This window comes from Oncorhynchus mykiss, unplaced genomic scaffold (assembly GCF_013265735.2).
Source record: "Oncorhynchus mykiss isolate Arlee unplaced genomic scaffold, USDA_OmykA_1.1 un_scaffold_248, whole genome shotgun sequence".
Classification (NCBI taxonomy): Eukaryota; Metazoa; Chordata; class Actinopteri; order Salmoniformes; family Salmonidae; genus Oncorhynchus; species Oncorhynchus mykiss.
In genome coordinates, this window is record NW_023493707.1 from 322,556 (window position 1) to 346,765 (window position 24,210).

The 24,210-nt window shown below is 47.8% G+C and overlaps 2 protein-coding genes across 2 annotated transcripts in view; one reads left to right on the forward strand and one right to left on the reverse strand.

The window, feature by feature from the left end:
• Nucleotides 1–20,522, reverse strand: part of LOC118948717 (atrial natriuretic peptide receptor 2) — an 83,232-nt gene extending 62,710 nt beyond the window's left edge. The window contains exons 1-4 of the mRNA XM_036973410.1: nucleotides 20,507–20,522; nucleotides 20,349–20,400; nucleotides 20,113–20,245; nucleotides 19,810–19,860 (exon numbers count right to left, since the gene is read on the reverse strand). Coding sequence (XP_036829305.1) covers nucleotides 19,810–19,860; nucleotides 20,113–20,245; nucleotides 20,349–20,400; nucleotides 20,507–20,522 — 252 coding nt within the window. The remainder of the gene's footprint in view (nucleotides 1–19,809; nucleotides 19,861–20,112; nucleotides 20,246–20,348; nucleotides 20,401–20,506) is intronic.
• LOC110518223 (early growth response protein 4-like) lies at nucleotides 20,471–23,559 on the forward strand. The gene is made up of 2 exons (XM_021595891.2): nucleotides 20,471–20,824; nucleotides 21,117–23,559. Exons 1-2 carry the CDS (start codon nucleotides 20,701–20,703, stop codon nucleotides 22,328–22,330), a joined length of 1,338 nt encoding a protein of 445 aa, XP_021451566.2. The 5' UTR covers nucleotides 20,471–20,700; the 3' UTR covers nucleotides 22,331–23,559.
• Nucleotides 23,560–24,210: the final 651 nt, after the last annotated feature.

The window sequence follows — 24,210 nt, forward strand, 5'->3', positions numbered from 1 at the left end:
GTCTGTAGTAGTATATCCCTCCCATCCGACTCATTGAGGATCTGGGCCTGGTCAGATCTGGGCCTGGTCAGATCTGGTCGGGTGTCTGTAGTAGTATGTCCCTCCCACCCGACTCATTGAGGATCTGGGCCTGGTCAGATCTGGTTGGGTGTCTGTAGTAGTATGTCCCTCCCATCCGACTCATTGAGGATCTGGGCCTGGTCAGATCTGGGTCGGGTGTCTGTAGTAGTATATCCCTCCCATCCGACTCATTGAGGATCTGGGCCTGGTCAGATCTGGGTCCGGTGTCTGTAGTAGTATGTCCCTCCCATCCGACTCATTGAGGATCTGGGCCTGGTCAGATCTGGGTCTGGTGTCTGTAGTAGTATGTCCCTCCCATCCGACTCATTGAAGATTTGGGCCTGGTCAGATCTGGGTCGGGTGTCTGTAGAAGTATGTCCCTCCCATCCGACTCATTGAGGATCTGGGCCTGGTCAGATCTGGGTCGGGTGTCTGTAGTAGTATGTCCCTCCCATCCGACTCATTGAGGATTTGGGCCTGGTCAGATCTGGGCCTGGTGTCTGTAGTAGTATATCCCTCCCATCCGACTCATTGAGGATCTGGGCCTGGTCAGATCTGGGCCTGGTGTCTGTAGTAGTATATCCCTCCCATCCGACTCATTGAGGATATGGGCCTGGTCAGATCTGGGCCTGGTCAGATCTGGGCCTGGTCAGATCTGGGCGGGTGTCTGTATTATATCCCTCCCATCCGACTCATTGAGGATCTGAGCCTGGTCAGATCTGGTTCGGGTGTCTGTAGTAGTATGTCCCTCCCATCCGACTCATTGAGGATTTGGGCCTGGTCAGATCTGGTCGAGTGTCTGTAGTAGTATGTCCCTCCCATCCGACTCATTGAGGATCTGAGCCTGGTCAGATCTGGTCGGTGTCTGTAGTAGTATGTCCCTCCCATCCGACTCATTGAGGATTTGGCCCTGGTCAGATCTGGTCGGGTGTCTGTAGTAGTATGTCCCTCACGTCCGACTCATTGAGGATCTGGGCCTGGTCAGATCTGGTCGGGTGTCTGTAGTAGTATGTCCCTCCCATCCGACTCATTGAGGATCTGAGCCTGGTCAGATCTGGTCGGGTGTCTGTAGTAGTATATCCCTCCCATCCGACTCATTGAGGATCTGGGCCTGGTCAGATCTGGGTCGGGTGTCTGTAGTAGTATGTCCCTCCCATCCGACTCATTGAGGATTTGGGCCTGGTCAGATCTGGGCCTGGTGTCTGTAGTAGTATATCCCTCCCATCCGACTCATTGAGGATATGGGCCTGGTCAGATCTGGGCCTGGTCAGATCTGGGCCTGGTTAGATCTGGGCGGGTGTCTGTATTATATCCCTCCCATCCGACTCATTGAGGATCTGAGCCTGGTCAGATCTGGTTCGGGTGTCTGTAGTAGTATGTCCCTCCCATCCGACTCATTAAGGATCTGGGCCTGGTCAGATCTGGGCCTGGTCAGATCTGGTCGGGTGTCTTTATTATATCCCTCCCATCCGACTCATTGAGGATCTGGGCCTGGTCAGATCTGGGTCCGGTGTCTGTAGTAGTATGTCCCTCCCATCCGACTCATTGAGGATCTGGGCCTGGTCAGATCTGGGTCGGGTGTCTGTAGTAGTATGTCCCTCCCATCCGACTCATTGAGGATCTGAGCCTGGTCAGATCTGGTCGGGTGTCTGTAGTAGTATATCCCTCCCATCCGACTCATTGAGGATCTGGGCCTGGTCAGATCTGGGTCGGGTGTCTGTAGTAGTATGTCCCTCCCATCCGACTCATTGAGGATCTGGGCCTGGTCAGATCTGGGCCTGGTCAGATCTGGTCGGGAGTCTGTATTATATCCCTCCCATCCGACTCATTGAGGATCTGGGCCTGGTCAGATCTGGGTCCGGTGTCTGTAGTAGTATGTCCCTCCCATCCGACTCATTGAGGATCTGGGCCTGGTCAGATCTGGGTCGGGTGTCTGTAGTAGTATGTCCCTCCCATCCGACTCATTGAAGATTTGGGCCTGGTCAGATCTGGGTTGGGTGTCTGTAGAAGTATGTCCCTCCCATCCGACTCATTGAGGATCTGGGCCTGGTCAGATCTGGGCCTGGTGTCTGTAGTAGTATATCCCTCCCATCCGACTCATTGAGGATCTGGGCCTGGTCAGATCTGGGCCTGGTGTCTGTAGTAGTATATCCCTCCCATCCGACTCATTGAGGATATGGGCCTGGTCAGATCTGGGCCTGGTCAGATCTGGGCCTGGTCAGATCTGGGCCTGGTCAGATCTGGGCGGGTGTCTGTATTATATCCCTCCCATCCGACTCATTGAGGATCTGAGCCTGGTCAGATCTGGGTCGGGTGTCTGTAGTAGTATGTCCCTCCCATCCGACTCATTGAGGATTTGGGCCTGGTCAGATCTGGTCGAGTGTCTGTAGTAGTATGTCCCTCCCATCCGACTCATTGAGGATCTGAGCCTGGTCAGATCTGGTCGGTGTCTGTAGTAGTATGTCCCTCCCATCCGACTCATTGAGGATTTGGCCCTGGTCAGATCTGGTCGGGTGTCTGTAGTAGTATGTCCCTCACGTCCGACTCATTGAGGATCTGGGCCTGGTCAGATCTGGTCGGGTGTCTGTAGTAGTATGTCCCTCCCATCCGACTCATTGAGGATCTGAGCCTGGTCAGATCTGGTCGGGTGTCTGTAGTAGTATATCCCTCCCATCCGACTCATTGAGGATCTGGGCCTGGTCAGATCTGGGTCGGGTGTCTGTAGTGGTATGTCCCTCCCATCCGACTCATTGAGGATCTGGGCCTGGTCAGATCTGGTCGGGGTCTGTAGTAGTATGTCCCTCCCATCCGACTCATTGAGGATCTGGGCCTGGTCAGATCTGGTTGGGTGTCTGTAGTAGTATGTCCCTCCCATCCGACTCATTGAGGATCTGGGCCTGGTCAGATCTGGGTCGGGTGTCTGTAGTAGTATGTCCCTCCCATCCGACTCATTGAGGATCTGGGCCTGGTCAGATCTGGGCCTGGTCAGATCTGGTCGGGTGTCTGTATTATATCCCTCCCATCCGACTCATTGAGGATCTGAGCCTGGTCAGATCTGGTCGGGTGTCTGTAGTAGTATGTCCCTCCCATCCGACTCATTGAGGATCTGGGCCTGGTCAGATCTGGTCGGGTGTCTGTAGTAGTATGTCCCTCCCACCCGACTCATTGAGGATCTGGGCCTGGTCAGATCTGGTTGGGTGTCTGTAGTAGTATGTCCCTCCCATCCGACTCATTGAGGATCTGGGCCTGGTCAGATCTGGGTCGGGTGTCTGTAGTAGTATGTCCCTCCCATCCGACTCATTGAGGATCTGGGCCTGGTCAGATCTGGGCCTGGTCAGATCTGGTCGGGTGTCTGTATTATATCCCTCCCATCCGACTCATTGAGGATCTGGGCCTGGTCAGATCTGGGTCCGGTGTCTGTAGTAGTATGTCCCTCCCATCCGACTCATTGAGGATCTGGGCCTGGTCAGATCTGGGTCGGGTGTCTGTAGTAGTATGTCCCTCCCATCCGACTCATTGAGGATCTGGGCCTGGTCAGATCTGGGTCGGGTGTCTGTAGTAGTATGTCCCTCCCATCCGACTCATTGAGGATCTGGGCCTGGTCAGATCTGGGCCTGGTCAGATCTGGTCGGGTGTCTGTATTATATCCCTCCCATCCGACTCATTGAGGATCTGAGCCTGGTCAGATCTGGTCGGGTGTCTGTAGTAGTATGTCCCTCCCATCCGACTCATTGAGGATCTGGGCCTGGTCAGATCTGGTCGGGTGTCTGTAGTAGTATGTCCCTCCCACCCGACTCATTGAGGATCTGGGCCTGGTCAGATCTGGTTGGGTGTCTGTAGTAGTATGTCCCTCCCATCCGACTCATTGAGGATCTGGGCCTGGTCAGATCTGGGTCGGGTGTCTGTAGTAGTATGTCCCTCCCATCCGACTCATTGAGGATCTGGGCCTGGTCAGATCTGGGCCTGGTCAGATCTGGTCGGGTGTCTGTATTATATCCCTCCCATCCGACTCATTGAGGATCTGGGCCTGGTCAGATCTGGGTCCGGTGTCTGTAGTAGTATGTCCCTCCCATCCGACTCATTGAGGATCTGGGCCTGGTCAGATCTGGGTCGGGTGTCTGTAGTAGTATGTCCCTCCCATCCGACTCATTGAAGATTTGGGCCTGGTCAGATCTGGGTCGGGTGTCTGTAGTAGTATGTCCCTCCCATCCGACTCATTGAGGATTTGGGCCTGGTCAGATCTGGGCCTGGTGTCTGTAGTAGTATATCCCTCCCATCCGACTCATTGAGGATCTGGGCCTGGTCAGATCTGGGCCTGGTGTCTGTAGTAGTATATCCCTCCCATCCGACTCATTGAGGATATGGGCCTGGTCAGATCTGGGCCTGGTCAGATCTGGGCCTGGTCAGATCTGGGCGGGTGTCTGTATTATATCCCTCCCATCCGACTCATTGAGGATCTGAGCCTGGTCAGATCTGGTTCGGGTGTCTGTAGTAGTATGTCCCTCCCATCCGACTCATTGAGGATTTGGGCCTGGTCAGATCTGGTCGAGTGTCTGTAGTAGTATGTCCCTCCCATCCGACTCATTGAGGATCTGAGCCTGGTCAGATCTGGTCGGTGTCTGTAGTAGTATGTCCCTCCCATCCGACTCATTGAGGATTTGGCCCTGGTCAGATCTGGTCGGGTGTCTGTAGTAGTATGTCCCTCACGTCCGACTCATTGAGGATCTGGGCCTGGTCAGATCTGGTCGGGTGTCTGTAGTAGTATGTCCCTCCCATCCGACTCATTGAGGATCTGAGCCTGGTCAGATCTGGTCGGGTGTCTGTAGTAGTATATCCCTCCCATCCGACTCATTGAGGATCTGGGCCTGGTCAGATCTGGGTCGGGTGTCTGTAGTAGTATGTCCCTCCCATCCGACTCATTGAGGATTTGGGCCTGGTCAGATCTGGGCCTGGTGTCTGTAGTAGTATATCCCTCCCATCCGACTCATTGAGGATCTGGGCCTGGTCAGATCTGGGCCTGGTGTCTGTAGTAGTATATCCCTCCCATCCGACTCATTGAGGATATGGGCCTGGTCAGATCTGGGCCTGGTCAGATCTGGGCCTGGTTAGATCTGGGCGGGTGTCTGTATTATATCCCTCCCATCCGACTCATTGAGGATCTGAGCCTGGTCAGATCTGGTTCGGGTGTCTGTAGTAGTATGTCCCTCCCATCCGACTCATTGAGGATTTGGGCCTGGTCAGATCTGGTCGAGTGTCTGTAGTAGTATGTCCCTCCCATCCGACTCATTGAGGATCTGAGCCTGGTCAGATCTGGTCGGTGTCTGTAGTAGTATGTCCCTCCCATCCGACTCATTGAGGATTTGGCCCTGGTCAGATCTGGTCGGGTGTCTGTAGTAGTACGTCCCTCACGTCCGACTCATTGAGGATCTGGGCCTGGTCAGATCTGGTCGGGTGTCTGTAGTAGTATGTCCCTCCCATCCAACTCATTGAGGATCTGAGCCTGGTCAGATCTGGTCGGGTGTCTGTAGTAGTATGTCCCTCCCATCCGACTCATTGAGGATCTGGGCCTGGTCAGATCTGGGTCGGGTGTCTGTAGTAGTATGTCCCTCCCATCCGACTCATTGAGGATCTGGGCCTGGTCAGATCTGGTCGGGGTCTGTAGTAGTATGTCCCTCCCATCCGACTCATTGAGGATTTGGGCCTGGTCAGATCTGGGTCGGGTGTCTGTAGTAGTATGTCCCTCCCATCCGACTCATTGAGGATCTGGGCCTGGTCAGATCTGGGCCTGGTCAGATCTGGTCGGGTGTCTGTATTATATCCCTCCCATCCGACTCATTGAGGATCTGAGCCTGGTCAGATCTGGTCGGGTGTCTGTAGTAGTATGTCCCTCCCATCCGACTCATTGAGGATCTGGGCCTGGTCAGATCTGGTCGGGTGTCTGTAGTAGTATGTCCCTCCCACCCGACTCATTGAGGATCTGGGCCTGGTCAGATCTGGTTGGGTGTCTGTAGTAGTATGTCCCTCCCATCCGACTCATTGAGGATCTGGGCCTGGTCAGATCTGGGTCGGGTGTCTGTAGTAGTATGTCCCTCCCATCCGACTCATTGAGGATCTGGGCCTGGTCAGATCTGGGCCTGGTCAGATCTGGTCGGGTGTCTGTATTATATCCCTCCCATCCGACTCATTGAGGATCTGGGCCTGGTCAGATCTGGGTCCGGTGTCTGTAGTAGTATGTCCCTCCCATCCGACTCATTGAGGATCTGGGCCTGGTCAGATCTGGGTCGGGTGTCTGTAATAGTATGTTCCTCCCATCCGACTCATTGAAGATTTGGGCCTGGTCAGATCTGGGTCGGGTGTCTGTAGAAGTATGTCCCTCCCATCCGACTCATTGAGGATCTGGGCCTGGTCAGATCTGGGTCGGGTGTCTGTAGTAGTATGTCCCTCCCATCCGACTCATTGAGGATTTGGGCCTGGTCAGATCTGGGCCTGGTGTCTGTAGTAGTATATCCCTCCCATCCGACTCATTGAGGATCTGGGCCTGGTCAGATCTGGGCCTGGTGTCTGTAGTAGTATATCCCTCCCATCCCACTCATTGAGGATATGGGCCTGGTCAGATCTGGGCCTGGTCAGATCTGGGCCTGGTCAGATCTGGGCGGGTGTCTGTATTATATCCCTCCCATCCGACTCATTGAGGATCTGAGCCTGGTCAGATCTGGTTCGGGTGTCTGTAGTAGTATGTCCCTCCCATCCGACTCATTGAGGATTTGGGCCTTGTCAGATCTGGTCGAGTGTCTGTAGTAGTATGTCCCTCCCATCCGACTCATTGAGGATCTGAGCCTGGTCAGATCTGGTCGGTGTCTGTAGTAGTATGTCCCTCCCATCCGACTCATTGAGGATTTTGCCCTGGTCAGATCTGGTCGGGTGTCTGTAGTAGTATGTCCCTCACGTCCGACTCATTGAGGATCTGGGCCTGGTCAGATCTGGTCGGGTGTCTGTAGTAGTATGTCCCTCCCATCCGACTCATTGAGGATCTGAGCCTGGTCAGATCTGGTCGGGTGTCTGTAGTAGTATGTCCCTCCCATCCGACTCATTGAGGATCTGAGCCTGGTCAGATCTGGGTCGGGTGTCTGTAGTAGTATGTCCCTCCCATCCGACTCATTGAGGATCTGGGCCTGGTCAGATCTGGTCGGTGTCTGTAGTAGTATGTCCCTCCCATCCGACTCATTGAGGATTTGGCCCTGGTCAGATGTGGTCGGGTGTCTGTAGTAGTATGTCCCTCACGTCCGACTCATTGAGGATCTGGGCCTGGTCAGATCTGGGTCCGGTGTCTGTAGTAGTATATCCCTCCCATCCGACTCATTGAGGATCTGGGCCTGGTCAGATCTGGTCGGGTGTCTGTAGTAGTATATCCCTCCCATCCGACTCATTGAGGATCTGGGCCTGGTCAGATCTGGGCCTGGTGTCTGTAGTAGTATGTCCCTCCCATCCGACTCATTGAGGATCTGAGCCTGGTCAGATCTGGTCGAGTGTCTGTAGTAGTATATCCCTCCCATCCGACTCATTGAGGATCTGGGCCTGGTCAGATCTGGTCGGGTGTCTGTAGTAGTATGTCCCTCCCATCCGACTCATTGAGGATCTGGGCCTGGTCAGATCTGGTCGGGGTCTGTAGTAGTATGTCCCTCCCATCCGACTCATTGAGGATTTGGGCCTGGTCAGATCTGGGTCGGGTGTCTGTAGTAGTATGTCCCTCCCATCCGACTCATTGAGGATCTGAGCCTGGTCAGATCTGGTCGGGTGTCTGTAGTAGTATGTCCCTCCCATCCGACTCATTGAGGATCTGGGCCTGGTCAGATCTGGTCGGGTGTCTGTAGTAGTATGTCCCTCCCATCCGACTCATTGAGGATCTGGGCCTGGTCAGATCTGGTTGGGTGTCTGTAGTAGTATGTCCCTCCCATCCGACTCATTGAGGATCTGGGCCTGGTCAGATCTGGGTCGGGTGTCTGTAGTAGTATGTCCCTCCCATCCGACTCATTGAGGATCTGGGCCTGGTCAGATCTGGGCCTGGTCAGATCTGGTCGGGTGTCTGTATTATATCCCTCCCATCCGACTCATTGAGGATCTGGGCCTGGTCAGATCTGGGTCCGGTGTCTGTAGTAGTATGTCCCTCCCATCCGACTCATTGAGGATCTGGGCCTGGTCAGATCTGGGTCGGGTTTCTGTAGTCTTATGTCCCTCCCATCCGACTCATTGAGGATATGGGCCTGGTCAGATCTGGGCCTGGTCAGATCTGGGCCTGGTCAGATCTGGTCGGGTGTCTGTATTACATCCCTCCCATCCGACTCATTGAGGATCTGGGCCTGGTCAGATCTGGGTCGGGTGTCTGTAGTAGTATGTCCCTCCCATCCGACTCATTGAGGATCTGGGCCTGGTCAGATCTGGGTCGGGTGTCTGTAGTAGTATGTCCCTCCCATCCGACTCATTGAGGATCTGGGCCTGGTCAGATCTGGGTCGGGTGTCTGTAGTAGTATGTCCCTCCCATCCGACTCATTGAGGATCTGGGCCTGGTCAGATCTGGGTCGGGTGTCTGTAGTAGTATGTCCCTCCCATCCGACTCATTGAGGATCTGGGCCTGGTCAGATCTGGGTCGGGTGTCTGTAGTAGTATGTCCCTCCCATCCGACTCATTGAAGATTTGGGCCTGGTCAGATCTGGGTCGGGTGTCTGTAGAAGTATGTCCCTCCCATCCGACTCATTGAGGATCTGGGCCTGGTCAGATCTGGGTCGGGTGTCTGTAGTAGTATGTCCCTCCCATCCGACTCATTGAGGATCTGGGCCTGGTCAGATCTGGGTCGGGTGTCTGTAGTAGTATGTCCCTCCCATCCGACTCATTGAGGATCTGGGCCTGGTCAGATCTGGGCCTGGTGTCTGTAGTAGTATATCAATTCAATTCAATTCAATTCAAGGGCTTTATTGGCATGGGAAACATGTGTTAACATTGCCAAAGCAAGTGAGGTAGACAACATACAAAGTTAATATATAAAGTGAAAAACAACAAAAATTAACAGTAAACATTACACATACAGAGGTTTCAAAACAGTAAAGACATTACAAATGTCATATTATATATATATATATACACAGTGTTTTAACAATGTACAAATGGTTAAAGGACACAAGATAAAATAAATAAGCATAAATATGGGTTGTATTTATAATGGTGTGTGTTCTTCACTGGTTGCCCTTTTCTCGTGGCAACAGGTCACAAATCTTGCTGCTGTGATGGCACACTGTGGAATTTCACCCAGTAGATATGGGAGTTTTTCAAATTTGGATTTGTTTTCGAATTCTTTGTGGATCTGTGTAATCTGAGGGAAATATGTCTCTCTAATATGGTCATACATTGGGCAGGAGGTTAGGAAGTGCAGCTCAGTTTCCACCTTATTTTGTGGGCAGTGAGCACATAGCCTGTCTTCTCTTGAGAGCCATGTCTGCCTACGGCGGCCTTTCTCAATAGCAAGGCTATGCTCACTGAGTCTGTACATAGTCAAAGCTTTCCTTAATTTTGGGTCAGTCACAGTGGTCAGGTATTCTGCCGCTGTGTACTCTCTGTTTAGGGCCAAATAGCATTCTAGTTTGCTCTGTTTTTTTGTTAATTCTTTCCAATGTGTCAAGTAATTATCTTTTTGTTTTCTCATGATTTGGTTGGGTCTAATTGTGCTGTTGTCCTGGGGCTCTGTAGGGTGTGTTTGTGTTTGTGAACAGAGCCCCAGGACCAGCTTGCTTAGGGGAATCTTCTCCAGGTTCATCTCTCTGTAGGTGATGGCTTTGTTATGGAAGGTTTGTGAATCACTTCCTTTTAGGTGGTTGTAGAATTTAATGGTTCTTTTCTGGATTTTGATAATTAGTGGGTATCGGCCTAATTCTGCTCTGCATGCATTATTTGGTGTTCTACGTTGTACACGGAGGATATTTTATCCCTCCCATCCGACTCATTGAGGATATGGGCCTGGTCAGATCTTGGCCTGGTCAGATCTGGTCCTGGTCAGATCTGGGCGGGTGTCTGTATTATATCCCTCCCATCCGACTCATTGAGGATCTGAGCCTGGTCAGATCTGGGTCGGGTGTCTGTAGTAGTATGTCCCTCCCATCCGACTCATTGAGGATCTGGGCCTGGTCAGATCTGGTCGGGTGTCTGTAGTAGTATGTCCCTCCCATCCGACTCATTGAGGATCTGGGCCTGGTCAGATCTGGGTCGGGTGTCTGTAGTAGTATGTCCCTCCCATCCGACTCATTGAGGATATGGGTCTGGTCAGATCTGGGCCTGGTCAGATCTGGGCCTGGTCAGATCTGGGCCTGGTCAGATCTGGGTCGGGTGTCTGTAGTAGTATGTCCCTCCCATCCGACTCATTGAGGATCTGAGCCTGGTCAGATCTGGTCGGTGTCTGTAGTAGTATGTCCCTCCCATCCGACTCATTGAGGATCTGAGCCTGGTCAGATCTGGTCGGTGTCTGTAGTAGTATGTCCCTCCCATCCGACTCATTGAGGATATGGGCCTGGTCAGATCTGGGTTGGGTGTCTGTAGTAGTATGTCCTCCCATCCGACTCATTGAGGATATGGGTCTGGTCAGATCTGGGCCTGGCCAGATCTGGGCCTGGTCAGATCTGGTCGGTGTCTGTAGTAGTATGTCCCTCCCATCCGACTCATTGAGGATCTGGGCCTGGTCGGTTGTCTGTAGTAGTATGTCCCTCCCATCCGACTCATTGAGGATCTGAGCCTGGTCAGATCTGGGCCTGGTGTCTGTAGTAGTATGTCCCTCCCATCCGACTCATTGAAGAAGAACTCTTTGTCCAGTTTGAGTTGAGCAATCTCAGTTCTGATGTCCAGAAGTTATTTTCGGTCATAAGAGACGATTGCAGCAACATTATGTACAAAACAAGTTACGAACATCGCGAAGAAACAAACAAAATAACGTGATTGGTTAAGAGCCGATAAGACGGCAACCTTATACTTTATCCTATATCTTTTAGATTTAAAAAAGGAAATATATTAGTTTTTTGGACGCATATTTAACCCATTATTTGTATTGCCACAAAACTACCTCCATATATATCTATTTATATCTCCATACTACCATTCATTTGTATGGGTTACCTTCAGATGAAGGTTTAATATCTATATATATCTGAGAGTCTCCTCTTTCCACAGTGGGGTCATATTAGTTTGTACCTGAGTCTCCTCTTTCCATATTGGGGTCATATTAGTTTGTAGCTGAGTCTCCTCTTTCCATAGTGGGGTCATATTAGTTTGTTGCTGAGAGTCTCCTCTTTCCATAGTGGGGTCATATTCGTTTGTAGCTGAGAGTCTCCCCTTTCCATAGTGGGGTCATATTAGTTTGTATCTGAGAGTCTCCTCTTTCCACATTGGGGTCATATTAGTTTGTAGCTGAGTCTCCCCTTTCCATAGTGGGGTCATATTAGTTTGTATCTGAGAGTCTCCTCTTTCCACATTGGGGTCATATTAGTTTGTAGCTGAGTCTCCTCTTTCCATAGTGGGGTCATATTAGTTTGTAGCTGAGAGGCTCCTCTTTCCAAAGTGGGGCCATATTAGTTTGAACCAAATGGTTTGGATGCTACAGACAGAAGTTGGCACATCAGCTGTACTGACTTCAGAAGAAAGCTTGTGGGATCTCATCTTTCCATGGTCATATTACACCAAACAACAATATAAACACAACAAGTAAATTGTTGGCAACATGTTTTATGAGCTGAGATAACAGATGTCTGAAGGTTTGAGGGAGTGTTGCAGTTGGCCTACTGACTGCAGGAATGTCCATCAGAGCTGTTGCCAGAGAATTCAATATTCATTTCTCTACCAGAAGCCTCCTCAAACAAAATTTTAGGGAATTTGGCAGTACGTCCAACCGGCCTCACAACCGCAAACCACGTGTAACCACGACAACCCAGGATCTCCTATTCCCGGCTTCTTCACCTCCAGGTTCGTTTGAGACCAGCCAACCGGACAGCTGATGGAACTGTGGGTTTGCACAACCCGAAGAATTTATGCACCAACTGTCAGAAACTGTCTCAGGGAAGCTTATCTCCGTGCTCGTCGTCCTCACCAGGGTCTTGACCTGACTGCAGTTTGGCATCGTAACCGACTTCAGTGGACAAATGCTCAGCTTCGATGGCCACTGACATGCTGGAGAAGTGTGCTCTTCACGGATGAATCCCAGTTTCAACTGTAGCAGGAAGACGGCAGACAGCGTGTGCGTCGTCATGGGGGCGAGCAGTTTGCTGATGTCAACGTTGTGAACAGAGTGCCCCATGGTGGTGGGGTTATGGTATGGGCAGGCAAATGTTACGGACAACAAACACAATTGCATTTTATAATATGACAATTTGAATACACAGAGATACCGTGATGAGATACTGAGGCCCATTATCGTGCCGTTCATCCTCCACCATCAACCTCATGTTTCAGCATGATAATGCACAGCCCCATGTCGCAAGGATCTGTACGCAATTCCTGGAAGCTGAAAATATTCTGATTTTGAAGGTATCCTTGTGTGAACTGTAACTCTATAAAATGTTTGAAATTGTTTCATGTTGCATTTTTATTTGTTACGTTCCCCAGCTAGAAAACCAAAAATGCTCAAACAGAAGAGGGAACAAAGAGTCACTGACAACAACCAAAACAAAACGGGTTTTAGGAGAGGTTCTGAAAGACACCCACGGGGGTCAGAAGGTGGATCAGCAACAACAACTGGGACATACAGTGCCTTGCGAAAGTATTCGCCCCCCTTGAACTTTGCGACCTTTTGCCACATTTCAGGCTTCAAACATAAAGATATAAAACTGTATTTTTTTGTGAAGAATCAACAACAAGTGGGACACAATCATGAAGTGGAACAACATTTATTGGATATTTCAAACTTTTTTAACAAATCAAAAACTGAAAAATTGGGCTTGCAAAATTATTCAGCCCCTTTACTTTCAGTGCAGCAAACTCTCTCCAGAAGTTCAGTGAGGATCTCTGAATGATCCAATGTTGACCTAAATGACTAATGATGATAAATACAATCCACCTGTGTGTAATCAAGTCTCCGTATAAATGCACCTGCACTGTGATAGTCTCAGAGGTCCGTTAAAAGCGCAGAGAGCATCATGAAGATCAAGGAACACACCAGGCAGGTCCGAGATACTGTTGTGAAGAAGTTTAAAGCCAGATTTGGATACAAAAAGATTTCCCAAGCTTTAAACATCCCAAGGAGCACTGTGCAAGCGATAATATTGAAATGGAAGGAGTATCAGACCACTGCAAATCTACCAAGACCTGGCCGTCCCTCTAAACTTTCAGCTCATACAAGGAGAAGACTGATCAGAGATGCAGCCAAGAGGCCCATGATCACTCTGGATGAACTGCGGAGATCTACAGCTGAGGTGGGAGACTCTGTCCATAGGACAACAATCAGTCGTATATTGCACAAATCTGGCCTTTATGGAAGAGTGGCAAGAAGAAAGCCATTTCTTAAAGATATCCATAAAAAGTGTTGTTTACAGTTTGCCACAAGCCACCTGGGAGACACACCAAACATGTGGAAGAAGGTGCTCTGGTCAGATGAAACCAAAATTGAACTTTTTGGCAACAATGCAAAACGTTATGCATGGCGTAAAAGCAACACAGCTGAACACACCATCCCCACTGTCAAACATGGTGGTGGCAGCATCATGGTTTGGGCCTGCTTTTCTTCAGCAGGGACAGGGAAGATGGTTAAAATTGATGGGAAGATGGATGAAGCCAAATACAGGACCATTCTGGAAGAAAACCTGATGGAGTCTGCAAAAGACTTGAGACTGGGATGGAGATTTGTCTTCCAACAAGACAATGATCCAAAACATAAAGCAAAATCTACAATGGAATGGTTCAAAAATAAACATATCCAGGTGTTAGAATGGCCAAGTCAAAGTCCAGACCTGAATCCAATCGAGAATCTGTGGAAAGAACTGAAAACTGCTGTTCACAAATGCTCTCCATCCAACCTCACTGAGCTCGAGCTGTTTTGCAAGGAGGAATGGGAAAAAAATTCAGTCTCTCGATGTGCAAAACAGATAGAGACATACCCCAAGCGACTTACAGCTGTAATCGCAGCAAAAGGTGGCGCTACAAAGTATTAACTTAAGGGGGCTGAATAATTTTGCACGGCCAATTTTTCAGTTTTTGATTTGTTAAAAAAGTTTGAAATATCCAATAAATGTCGTTCCACTTCATGATTGTGTCCCACTTGTTGTTGATTCTTCACAAAAAAATACAGTTTTATATCTTTATGTTTGAAGCCTGAAATGTGGCAAAAGGTCGCAAAGTTCAAGGGGGCCGAATACTTTCGCAAGGCACTGTAAAAGACACCTATCGTGAGCACCCACTAAATATGACCAAGAGGACAACACAAATAAAACCCACACCAAATTTAAAAACAGGAGGTAAACTAAAACAGGGAAGATCAGATAAAGGATTGTTTTTCTAGAGATCAAATCAGGAGCGTCAACTAAAGCAGTTAACCCTCCCCCTCTCTCAAAACAACTGGAGCATTGGGCCAGCCACTCTTAAATAACACCTTCCCACTAACGAGGTGACCAACCAGCACAGGAGTAACACATACCGACTAACGAGGTGACCAACCAGCACAGGAGTAACACATACTGACTAACGAGGTGACCAACCAGCACACAGACACAGATTAGCAGATGGTACAGCGGGTGCAGTGAAAAGCTTGTGTTTCTAGTTCCTACAATGCAGTAATACAATACCAATACACAAGCAATCCACAAAGTCCAGAACAAGAGCGAAATGAATCCCCTATGCAGTAAACGTGTATCCAAAATGAAGTTGCTGGGATATTTTTTTAAATAAAAAAATTACATTGGCCAATGCAGTACTGTAATACCATAATATAGGCCAATATAGTACTGTAATATAGGCCAATACAGTACTGTAATACTGTAATATAGGCCAATACAGTACTGTAATACCATAATATAGGCCAATACAGTACTGTAGTACCATAATATAGGCCAATATAGTACTGTAATACTGTAGTATAGGCCAATGCAGTACTGTAGTATAGGCCAATACAGTACTGTAATACCATAATATAGGCCAATACAGTACTATAATACCATAATATAGGCCAATACAGTACTGTAATACCATAATATAGGCCAATACAGTACTGTATTACCACAATATAGGCCAATACAGTACTGTAATACTGTAGTATAGGCCAATGCAGTACTGTAGTATAGGCCAATACAGTACTGTAATACCATAATATAGGCCAATACAGTACTATAATACCATAATATAGGCCAATACAGTACTGTAATACCATAATATAGGCCAATACAGTACTGTAATACCATAATATAGGCCAATACAGTACTGTAATACCATAATATAGGCCAATACAATACTGTAATACTGTAGTATAGGCCAATACAGTACTGTAGTATAGGCCAATACAGTACTGTAATACTGTAATATAGGCCAATACAGTACTGTAATACCATAATATAGGCCAATACAGAACTGTAGTATAGGCCAATACAGTACTATAAATTAACAATTATATTTTAATGTAATTTAATATTCAAATTCAATATACCGGTACAGTATATATACTCAGTTTTGATATGGTAGACATAGCATTCATTGTCCGTGTTTCAAGTTAACAAACTATTATTTCAAGTTGATCAAAGTTTCATATATTCAATTCATCAGGACCATTCAGATTCAGTTCTCTAAATTAATTTTCCAAACCAGAGAACAACATCCTGGTATTTGGTCAGCCAGGAAAAGTAGAGGAGAACAGATAGAATCAAACGCTTTCAGAGGTAAACAGAAGCTCCTGGTGGGTTCTGAAGCCAACACGACATGTTTCATTTAGTTTCTTCCTATTCATTTGGTGTTTGTATCGTTTGGGCTACAAACTATTGTGGCCCATGATGAGAACCTAGGGCCAAATGTTCAAGACAGATTCGATGCAAAACGGTGCTTTGCTAAAACATATTTTTTTTATTCAATTTGATTAAACTGTGAACCTTTTGATCACACAAGGGAATGATGGACATGTCGTGTCCAGGCCATTTGAATGGGTAGTGTTTGGCCTGATGTGAAAACAGTCTAATGGTATTTATCGTACTGCAGCACACTACTTTCAAACATCTTACATGTTTTGGTTTATTAACCAGTTGTTAAATTAACTAAATTAAGAAGATTAACTAGTTGTTAAATTAACTAAATTAAGAAGATGCCATTATGTTGTGAATAGAGACAGACTGCTCTGTGTGGCAGTTAGTGAATAGAGACAGACTGCTCTGTCAGTTAGTGAATAGAGACAGACTGCTCTGTCAGTTAGTGAATAGAGACAGACTGCTCTGTCAGTTAGTGAATAGAGACAGACTGCTCTGTCAGTCAGTTAGTGAATAGAGACAGACTGCTCTGTCAGTTAATGAATAGAGACAGACTGCTCTGTCAGTTAGTGAATAGAGACAGACTGCTCTGTCAGTTAGTAAATAGAGACAGACTGCTCTGTGTGTCAGTTAGTGAATAGAGACAGACTGCTCTGTCAGTTAGTGAATAGAGACAGACTGCTCTGTCAGTCAGTTAGTGAATAGAGACAGACTGCTCTGTCAGTTAGTGAATAGAGACAGACTGCTCTGTCAGTTAGTGAATAGAGACAGACTGCTCTGTGTGTCAGTTAGTGAATAGAGACAGACTGCTCTGTCAGTTAGTGAATAGAGACAGACTGCTCTGTGTGTCAGTTAGTGAATAGAGACAGACTGCTCTGTCAGTCAGTTAGTGAATAGAGACAGACTGCTCTGTCAGTTAGTGAATAGAGACAGACTGCTCTGTCAGTTAGTGAATAGAGACAGACTGCTCTGTCAGTTAGTGAATAGAGACAGACTGCTCTGTCAGTCAGTTAGTGAATAGAGACAGACTGCTCTGTGTGTCAGTTAGTGAATAGAGACAGACTGCTCTGTCAGTTAGTGAATAGAGACAGACTGCTCTGTCAGTTAGTGAATAGAGACAGACTGCTCTGTCAGTTAGTGAATAGAGACAGACTGCTCTGTCCGTTAGTGAATAGATAGACATGCTGGAGACCAGAGTGACACAAGGACATGGCTCTTACATACGCTCTGCTATTGACGCAATGACACGGTGTGTGTGTGTGTGTGTGTGTGTGTGTGTGTGTGTGTATTGATAGTCTCCATGTTTTTAGGAGAAGGAAGAGAAAGAACTCTTAGCCTGCCAGTAGCACCATGGTTACAGCCTTCGAGTTGTTCCCACCCCTCCTCCACACATTGAGAATGCCACATCTCCTCTCTCTCTCCAATATTAGAACTCCCAGATGGTTCTGCTTCTAGAATGTCACAGCTCCTCTCTCTCTCTCTCTCTCCTATATTAGAACTCCCAGATGGTTCTGCTTCTAGAATTGGAACATTCCCCTTCAGAGAGAATCCAAAAACACGTCACAACTGAATGATGTAAAAATAATAATGAGGGAAATCTTTCTATTTTAAGCAACAACAAAAAAATACTTTTGCTATTCTTAAATCGATCCAAGTGGGTTTTCAGTCCTTTTATCTCCTTGACAGTTTGGGGTGTTTTTTTTGTCCGACACCTGTCAAAGAGGGTGTCACGTAGAAGTTGCGTAATTGTGCGTCAATAGTTTATCTAACCTCCTCTTGTATGGTCTCCTCCTGACAATATGATTGGCTAGTGTTATTAAAACACTTTGACTGGACAGGGCTGTTATTAGTCAATCTGTCACTCTCTCAGCACTCTGTCGGGGTAGTGGGAAGACACAGGTTGTCAGCTCTTTTGTGTTAGTGTATAGGAACGGCTGCAGCCTAGGCAACATGCAGCGTTGCTATGTGGAGGCTAGTTATTAGTTTGCTGCTGAGTTGGGCTTTTAATGTAACATTTAATAGACTTATCTTATATGCAGATAGTTATTAGTTTGCTGCTGAGTTGGGCTTTTAATGTAACGTTTAATAGACTTATCTTATATGCAGCTAGTTATTAGTTTGCTGCTGAGTTGGGCTTTTAATGTAACGTTTAATGTAGTTATCTTATATGCAGATTTAGCCAAATAGCTGTGTCTAATAAATAGAGGACGTTCATATCTAGTCAGTGAAACTGTGAATCGATTTACTCTAAACTATCTGAGTTATGTAAGCAGCACCATGGAGAGCGAATCCGGAAATCCACGACGATCTCAAAACTGAGCTTGCATCACTTTCAAAGAGCGTGTCTGCAGATTCAATAATCGAGACTTCAAACACGGTGTGTCGCGCGCATTTCCAAAGCACCATTAGGTTGCCTTTATGCGATGTCTGTCCCGGGTGGACCAAATCGGTGTCGTATGAAGCAATAACCGTTTACACAACGGTTGTTCTATATTCAGGCGGGTGATTGTTATTAAGTTAACAGTTGCAGGGTAACTATTCAATTGGGTTTTAATTAACCGAGTCCGAGCAGTCAATAAATTGATTGCAAAATCACCGAGCCCGTAAAATCCTCACGCACCATGCGGCTGACATCCGGTGAGGAGAGAGAGGGGGAGACCCACCGATGGGGAGTAGTGTCGCATTATGATGCAACAATAGATCCAGGATTCTTCTCCCTGTACATACTTCTACATATTTCAATAGGAGACAAAACGATACGGAAAGCTGTTTTCTCACGACACGCTGTGTGCAGCAGTCCTCAATGGTGCACGAGTCAGAACGGTGTTTAAAATTAAAAATACATATGATGTGTATGTTTAGTTCGGCTGGCTGACTGTATAACGCATTTGCTTCCAGTTTGACACATCATTCAGAGTTACATGTCTGGTCCATGCATCTCCTTCTAATGGAATGAAGCATTCTGCAGATAAAACTGAGCGCATCACCCCTCCTCTCTCTCTCTCTGTCTCTCTAACACACACACACACACACACACACACACACACACACACACACACACGTCTGCGCTTCCCTGTAGCATGTTGCATGTCCAGTGCGCTGCCTATGGTTCTGAACTTGAAGACTGAGCTACAACCAAACGCTGTGAGACTGAGTTGCAACCAAACGCTGTGAGACTGAGCTGCAGCCAAACGCTGTGAGACTGAGCTGCAGCCAAACGCTGTGAGACTGAGCTGCAGCCAAACGCTGTGAGACTGAGCTGCAACCAAACGCTGTGAGACTGAGCTGCAGCCAAACGCTGTGAGACTGAGCTGCAGCCAAATGCTGTGAGACTGAGCTGCAGCCAAACGCTGTGAGACTGAGAAACGCACCTTGTTGTAGCTCAGCTCAGCAAAACGCTGTGAGACTGAGCTGCAGCCAAACGCTGTGAGACTGAGCTGCAGCCAAACGCTGTGAGACTGAGCTGCAGCCAAACGCTGTGAGACTGAGCTGCAGCCAAACGCTGTGAGACTGAGCTGCAACCAAACGCTGTGAGACTGAGCTGCAGCCAAACCCTGTGAGACTGAGCTGCAGCCAAACGCTGTGAGACTGAGCTACAACCAAATGCTGTGAGACTGAGCTGCAACCAAACGCTGTGAGACTGAGCTGCAGCCACACGCGGTGAAGACAGACATTAATGCCAACAGACGTCCATTCCAACCCGAGATCAGGGCTCATTCAACTAAATGCATATTGTCATTACAGCAGTTTACACGGAGGAATATCTTCTGGATTTCTCACATACCCGCAGCAGATCCCCCACCAATCCCATCAGAGGCACGGGGTCCTGTTTCCACTGCGCCACGGTGCGCACACAAACACAAAACACAAACACACACAAGCCCAGTGATGCTCATAATAACATGCAGGTGATTGATTCCTGTTGACCAGATGCTAATTATAACGTGGGACAGATGACTATGATGCTTTTGTTTTCATAAACAAATATCCAGTAGTGTGTAACCTGTGTTCCTATCTGTGTTGCATCTCATGAAGGGGGAAACGGAATGTGTGTTTATTCCTCTAAATGGTCATCATTACTGTTGACCTGCATGCGCAGTAGCACGCGCTTCAAACCGACATGTAGGTTTAACCCGCTATGTGTTGTGTAATCACTCTTGCGCACCCGGTCCTCTGCTCTGGGCTCGGCGGGTGGGCGGGTTTCAGCATAGAACACAGAGCTTCAAGAGAATCCCCTCTTTTATGTCACACACCCGTGTGTCCTTATAAGGCAGGGGGATACCCTGCGTCATATCCTCTGTCCATGTTTGGGCATGATGCTACGCAGCGGGGGAATCCTCACGGACGTAGAACCAATGGCGGGAGGAGGGGTTACCTAGCAGCCAGAAAAGTATAAAATGGAGAGGCGCATAGCAAACCTTATCATTCAGACGCATCTACCGGAATAACGGAATACAGCAACCATTCGGCGAAGGACTTACCTTCCCCACACTTCATCACTCCAAGGGAATCCCCACATTTAATTGAAGACTAATTTGATTATATGTTTGGTAGATTGATCAATCATTTAAATTGATTAATTGATTAATTACCCTTGGACCTAGCTTTTAATAAACAGAAATTTAGCTAACGTTTTCCCTCTCGTTTTATCGAGACCTTTACCGGATCCGTTAACATGCTGTTCACAGAGGAAGACATCTTCATGTCAGAGTTCGAGGACGCGTGCAGCGCCTGGGTGGACAGTGTCAGCTCAGGCAGTGACGGTACAGACTCTGATGTCGGATCTCCAGCACAACAAGGTGGGTTTCTCTCTAGATTCTAATCCCCTGGCTACAAGGATCGATGCATTATCAATAACATTTGAATACATAACTCATAAAGAATGCTAATGTATTCTCTAGTAGCTATTGTGCAATTGTTTTGTAGTCAAAAATACATAGGCTATAATTACACCTTGTTCAATAATATGTTACTTATGTAATGCCATGCAGCTAGAAGTCCCTCTTCGCCCAATGCTTGCTGCCTTTGCTAATGTAGCCTATCAGTTTATATAACGATAATAACCGCAGTTGTGTTGTCTCTCTCTCTCAGGTTGTGTGTTATCCCCGGGGACCGACGGGTCTGATTCGGATTTCTTCTCCGACCTGAATGACTGTTCCTCAGACAGCCTGTCGCCTCCTCTTGCCTACACCGGGAGCTTCTACACGGAGCCGTTACCGGGCACGGTGCCACCCTGCAGCACAGAAGCTCTGCTCAACATGATCACGGAGATAGTTGGGATCTGCACGGTGGAGGACCCGGCGAACAGCGAGACTCCGTCTGCCTCCCTCCCCGTCTCTGCCACACCTTGCTCGGCCATGAGCATTGCCTCTCCCCCTATTTACTCTCCCTCCACGGAGTCTGCCTCCACCGGATACTGGAGCCAGGCTCTGACCGAGATTCCTTCTCCTTCTTCCGGGGTGGACATTCAGACTCCCACCGCTGCCCCTGTGGTGGTCAAGAACGAGTTCAACAGCAACTGCGACGGCTGCGACAACGACCACTTCTCCCACCCTGGTCAGGATGCCTTCTCCCCGGGCAGCTTGGAGCAGCTGTTCCCGCTGTCTGGTCAGTCTCTGGAGGTAGATGTAAAGGAGCTTCTGGACTCTCTGCTGCTGACTGACATTAAGACGGAGTGTATCATCAAACAGGAGCCGTGCTACGTGGGAGACTGGGCTCAGAATTACCCTGTAGCTGTTAACGGGAGCTACGTCAACGATAGCTTTCTGGTCAAAACGGAGCCTCAGGAGTTCCAGACTGGGGCCTCAGGGCCGCAGCAGCTGGACGCTTGCAGCGACCTGGCGGCCTTCACCGCCTCTCTCTCCTCCTCCTCCCTGGATGCCATCCTCTCCTCCCTGCTGCCCAGCGTGTTCCCGAGGGGCAGGGGCGTGCACGCCACCGCTGGAGCAAGTAAAGCGACGGCCCGCTCCAGCACCGGGGCCGTGAAGGTGAAGCCGTTCCCGTGTCCAATAATCGGCTGTGAGAGGCGTTTCTCGCGCTCCGACGAGCTCAACCGCCACGTGCGCATCCACACGGGCCACAAGCCGTTCCAGTGCGCAATCTGCCTGCGCAGTTTCAGCAGGAGCGACCACCTGACCACGCACACGCGCACGCACACTGGAGAGAAACCTTTCTCTTGCGAGGTGTGCGGGAAGCGGTTCGCTCGCAGCGACGAGAGGAAGAGGCACGGACGAGTGCACGTGAAGCAGCAGCTGAAAGCTCAGATGATGGCAGCCTATCATCTGGCTTTCCCCGGTGGAGTTTGAACTGAACTCTAACTCTCTAAAGCTGGGCTTCGTGGCCCTGAGTTTAAACATGCTCTTTAGAAGGCTTCTGTTTGGTTCTACTGGCTTCGGTTGGTTCTACTGGCTTCGGTTGGTTCTACTGGCTTCGGTTGGTTCTACTGGCTTCGGTTGGTTCCGTCTGCCTGGTAACGTTGGCTATTGGCCCGGTTCAGTTGGAGGTGCTGACTTCAAAACGGGCCATCGGTTGAAAAATGGTGGAAAAGTTTCAACGGGAAAGAAAATAAAATAATCTCGTCTTGTCGGTTGGACGTGGAACTATTTTAGAACGTCTCTGGTACGTTGTCGTTGACATTATATCTGTCTGTTTGACTATATGTTGTGCTAAACAACGGAAATGAACAGAAACCGTTGAACTACGAGAGGATTAGTTGGTTTTCAGCACCTCTGTGAGTGGACAGCTCCTTGTCTGTCAATCCGAACAGACTGAAACATACAGCACATGTTCTGTCACTCGACAGTTCTGATTGTAAACTGGTTCAGTTGTCAGAGTTTGAGTTTTTTGTGCAACATTGCATGATATAGTTTTACATTGATGTGTTGATGTATATTTTATTATATAAATCTCTAATGTTAGGAGTTGGAATGTAACTTTTCTTTACTTCGAATCACATTTCTAGCCTTGATGTTGACCATATAAGCCTCTATTTTATCATTCAAAATATATATTTGAAATCTTCATAACCAAAACATTATTTATATTCTATTCTCTCAATTGTATTTTTCTACCTGTGTATATATATATATATATATTTATATTTGAAACATCCTCTTTCCTGTGATAAACATTCTCTATATTCTTTCGGAACTTCCATAAGAACGTTGAACAGTCACAGATGTATTATGACATCATTTCTCTAACCGATAGATTGTTCCCGGGTTAGGTGGCTCGTTGCTGCGCTCACACCGGTGGTTATTAACGGTAATTCATAACAGGGGTCTTGGAGTTTGATTGTACTTTCTACATTCATACAAGACTCACCGGGGGAGAAAAAAAAACCAAACAATATTCAACATTGTAGTTGATGAACCAAGTAGCACACATTGCTGTGCGTTTACGTACAAGTAGTTCAACTGCTAAACTCTTGTCTTGTTTGAGGCATGAAACGCAGATCTGTTTCTGGTTTTAAATGGAAGACCTTGTGTTATTTTGTTGCATGATGGTTATGAATAAAAAAAACAGTGAAATGACACGTGAGACGTTTCTATCGATTATCTACTTTATTCAGTACACAGACACCACACACACACCCTGCGTGTGTCTCGCACGCCTACAGCGCCCCCTACTGTCTGAAGAGTACTACAGATGCAGCGATGCAACTTATTATGTGAAATTATTTTGAGTCAATAAAAAAGGCAAATAACAAATAAGGTCCATCAAAAAGACACAGCAGATAGACTATAGGACTAACCTACACAGCAGATAGACTATCGGACTAACCTACACAGCAGATAGACTATAGGACTATAGGACTAACCTACACAGCAGATAGACTATCGGACTAACCTACACAGCAGATAGACTATAGGACTATAGGACTAACCCACACAGCAGATAGACTATAGGACTATAGGACTAACCTACACAGCAGATAGACTATAGGACTAACCTACACAGCAGATAGACTATCGGACTAACCTACACAGCAGATAGACTATAGGACTATAGGACTAACCCACACAGCAGATAGACTATAGGACTATAGGACTAACCTACACAGCAGATAGACTATAGGACTAACCTACACAGCAGATAGACTATCGGACTAACCTACACAGCAGATAGACTATAGGACTATAGGACTAACCCACACAGCAGATAGACTATAGGACTATAGGACTAA

What these genes read in the sequence shown, in the direction of transcription:
- LOC110518223 (XM_021595891.2), top strand. Translation starts at nt 20,701, where the DNA reads ATGCTGTTCACAGAGGAAGACATCTTCATGTCAGAGTTCGAGGACGCG. An exon ending in CGGATCTCCAGCACAACAAG is followed by an intron (nt 20,825 to 21,116) that starts GTGGGTTTCTCT and finishes TCTCTCTCTCAG; the next exon opens with GTTGTGTGTTATCCCCGGGG.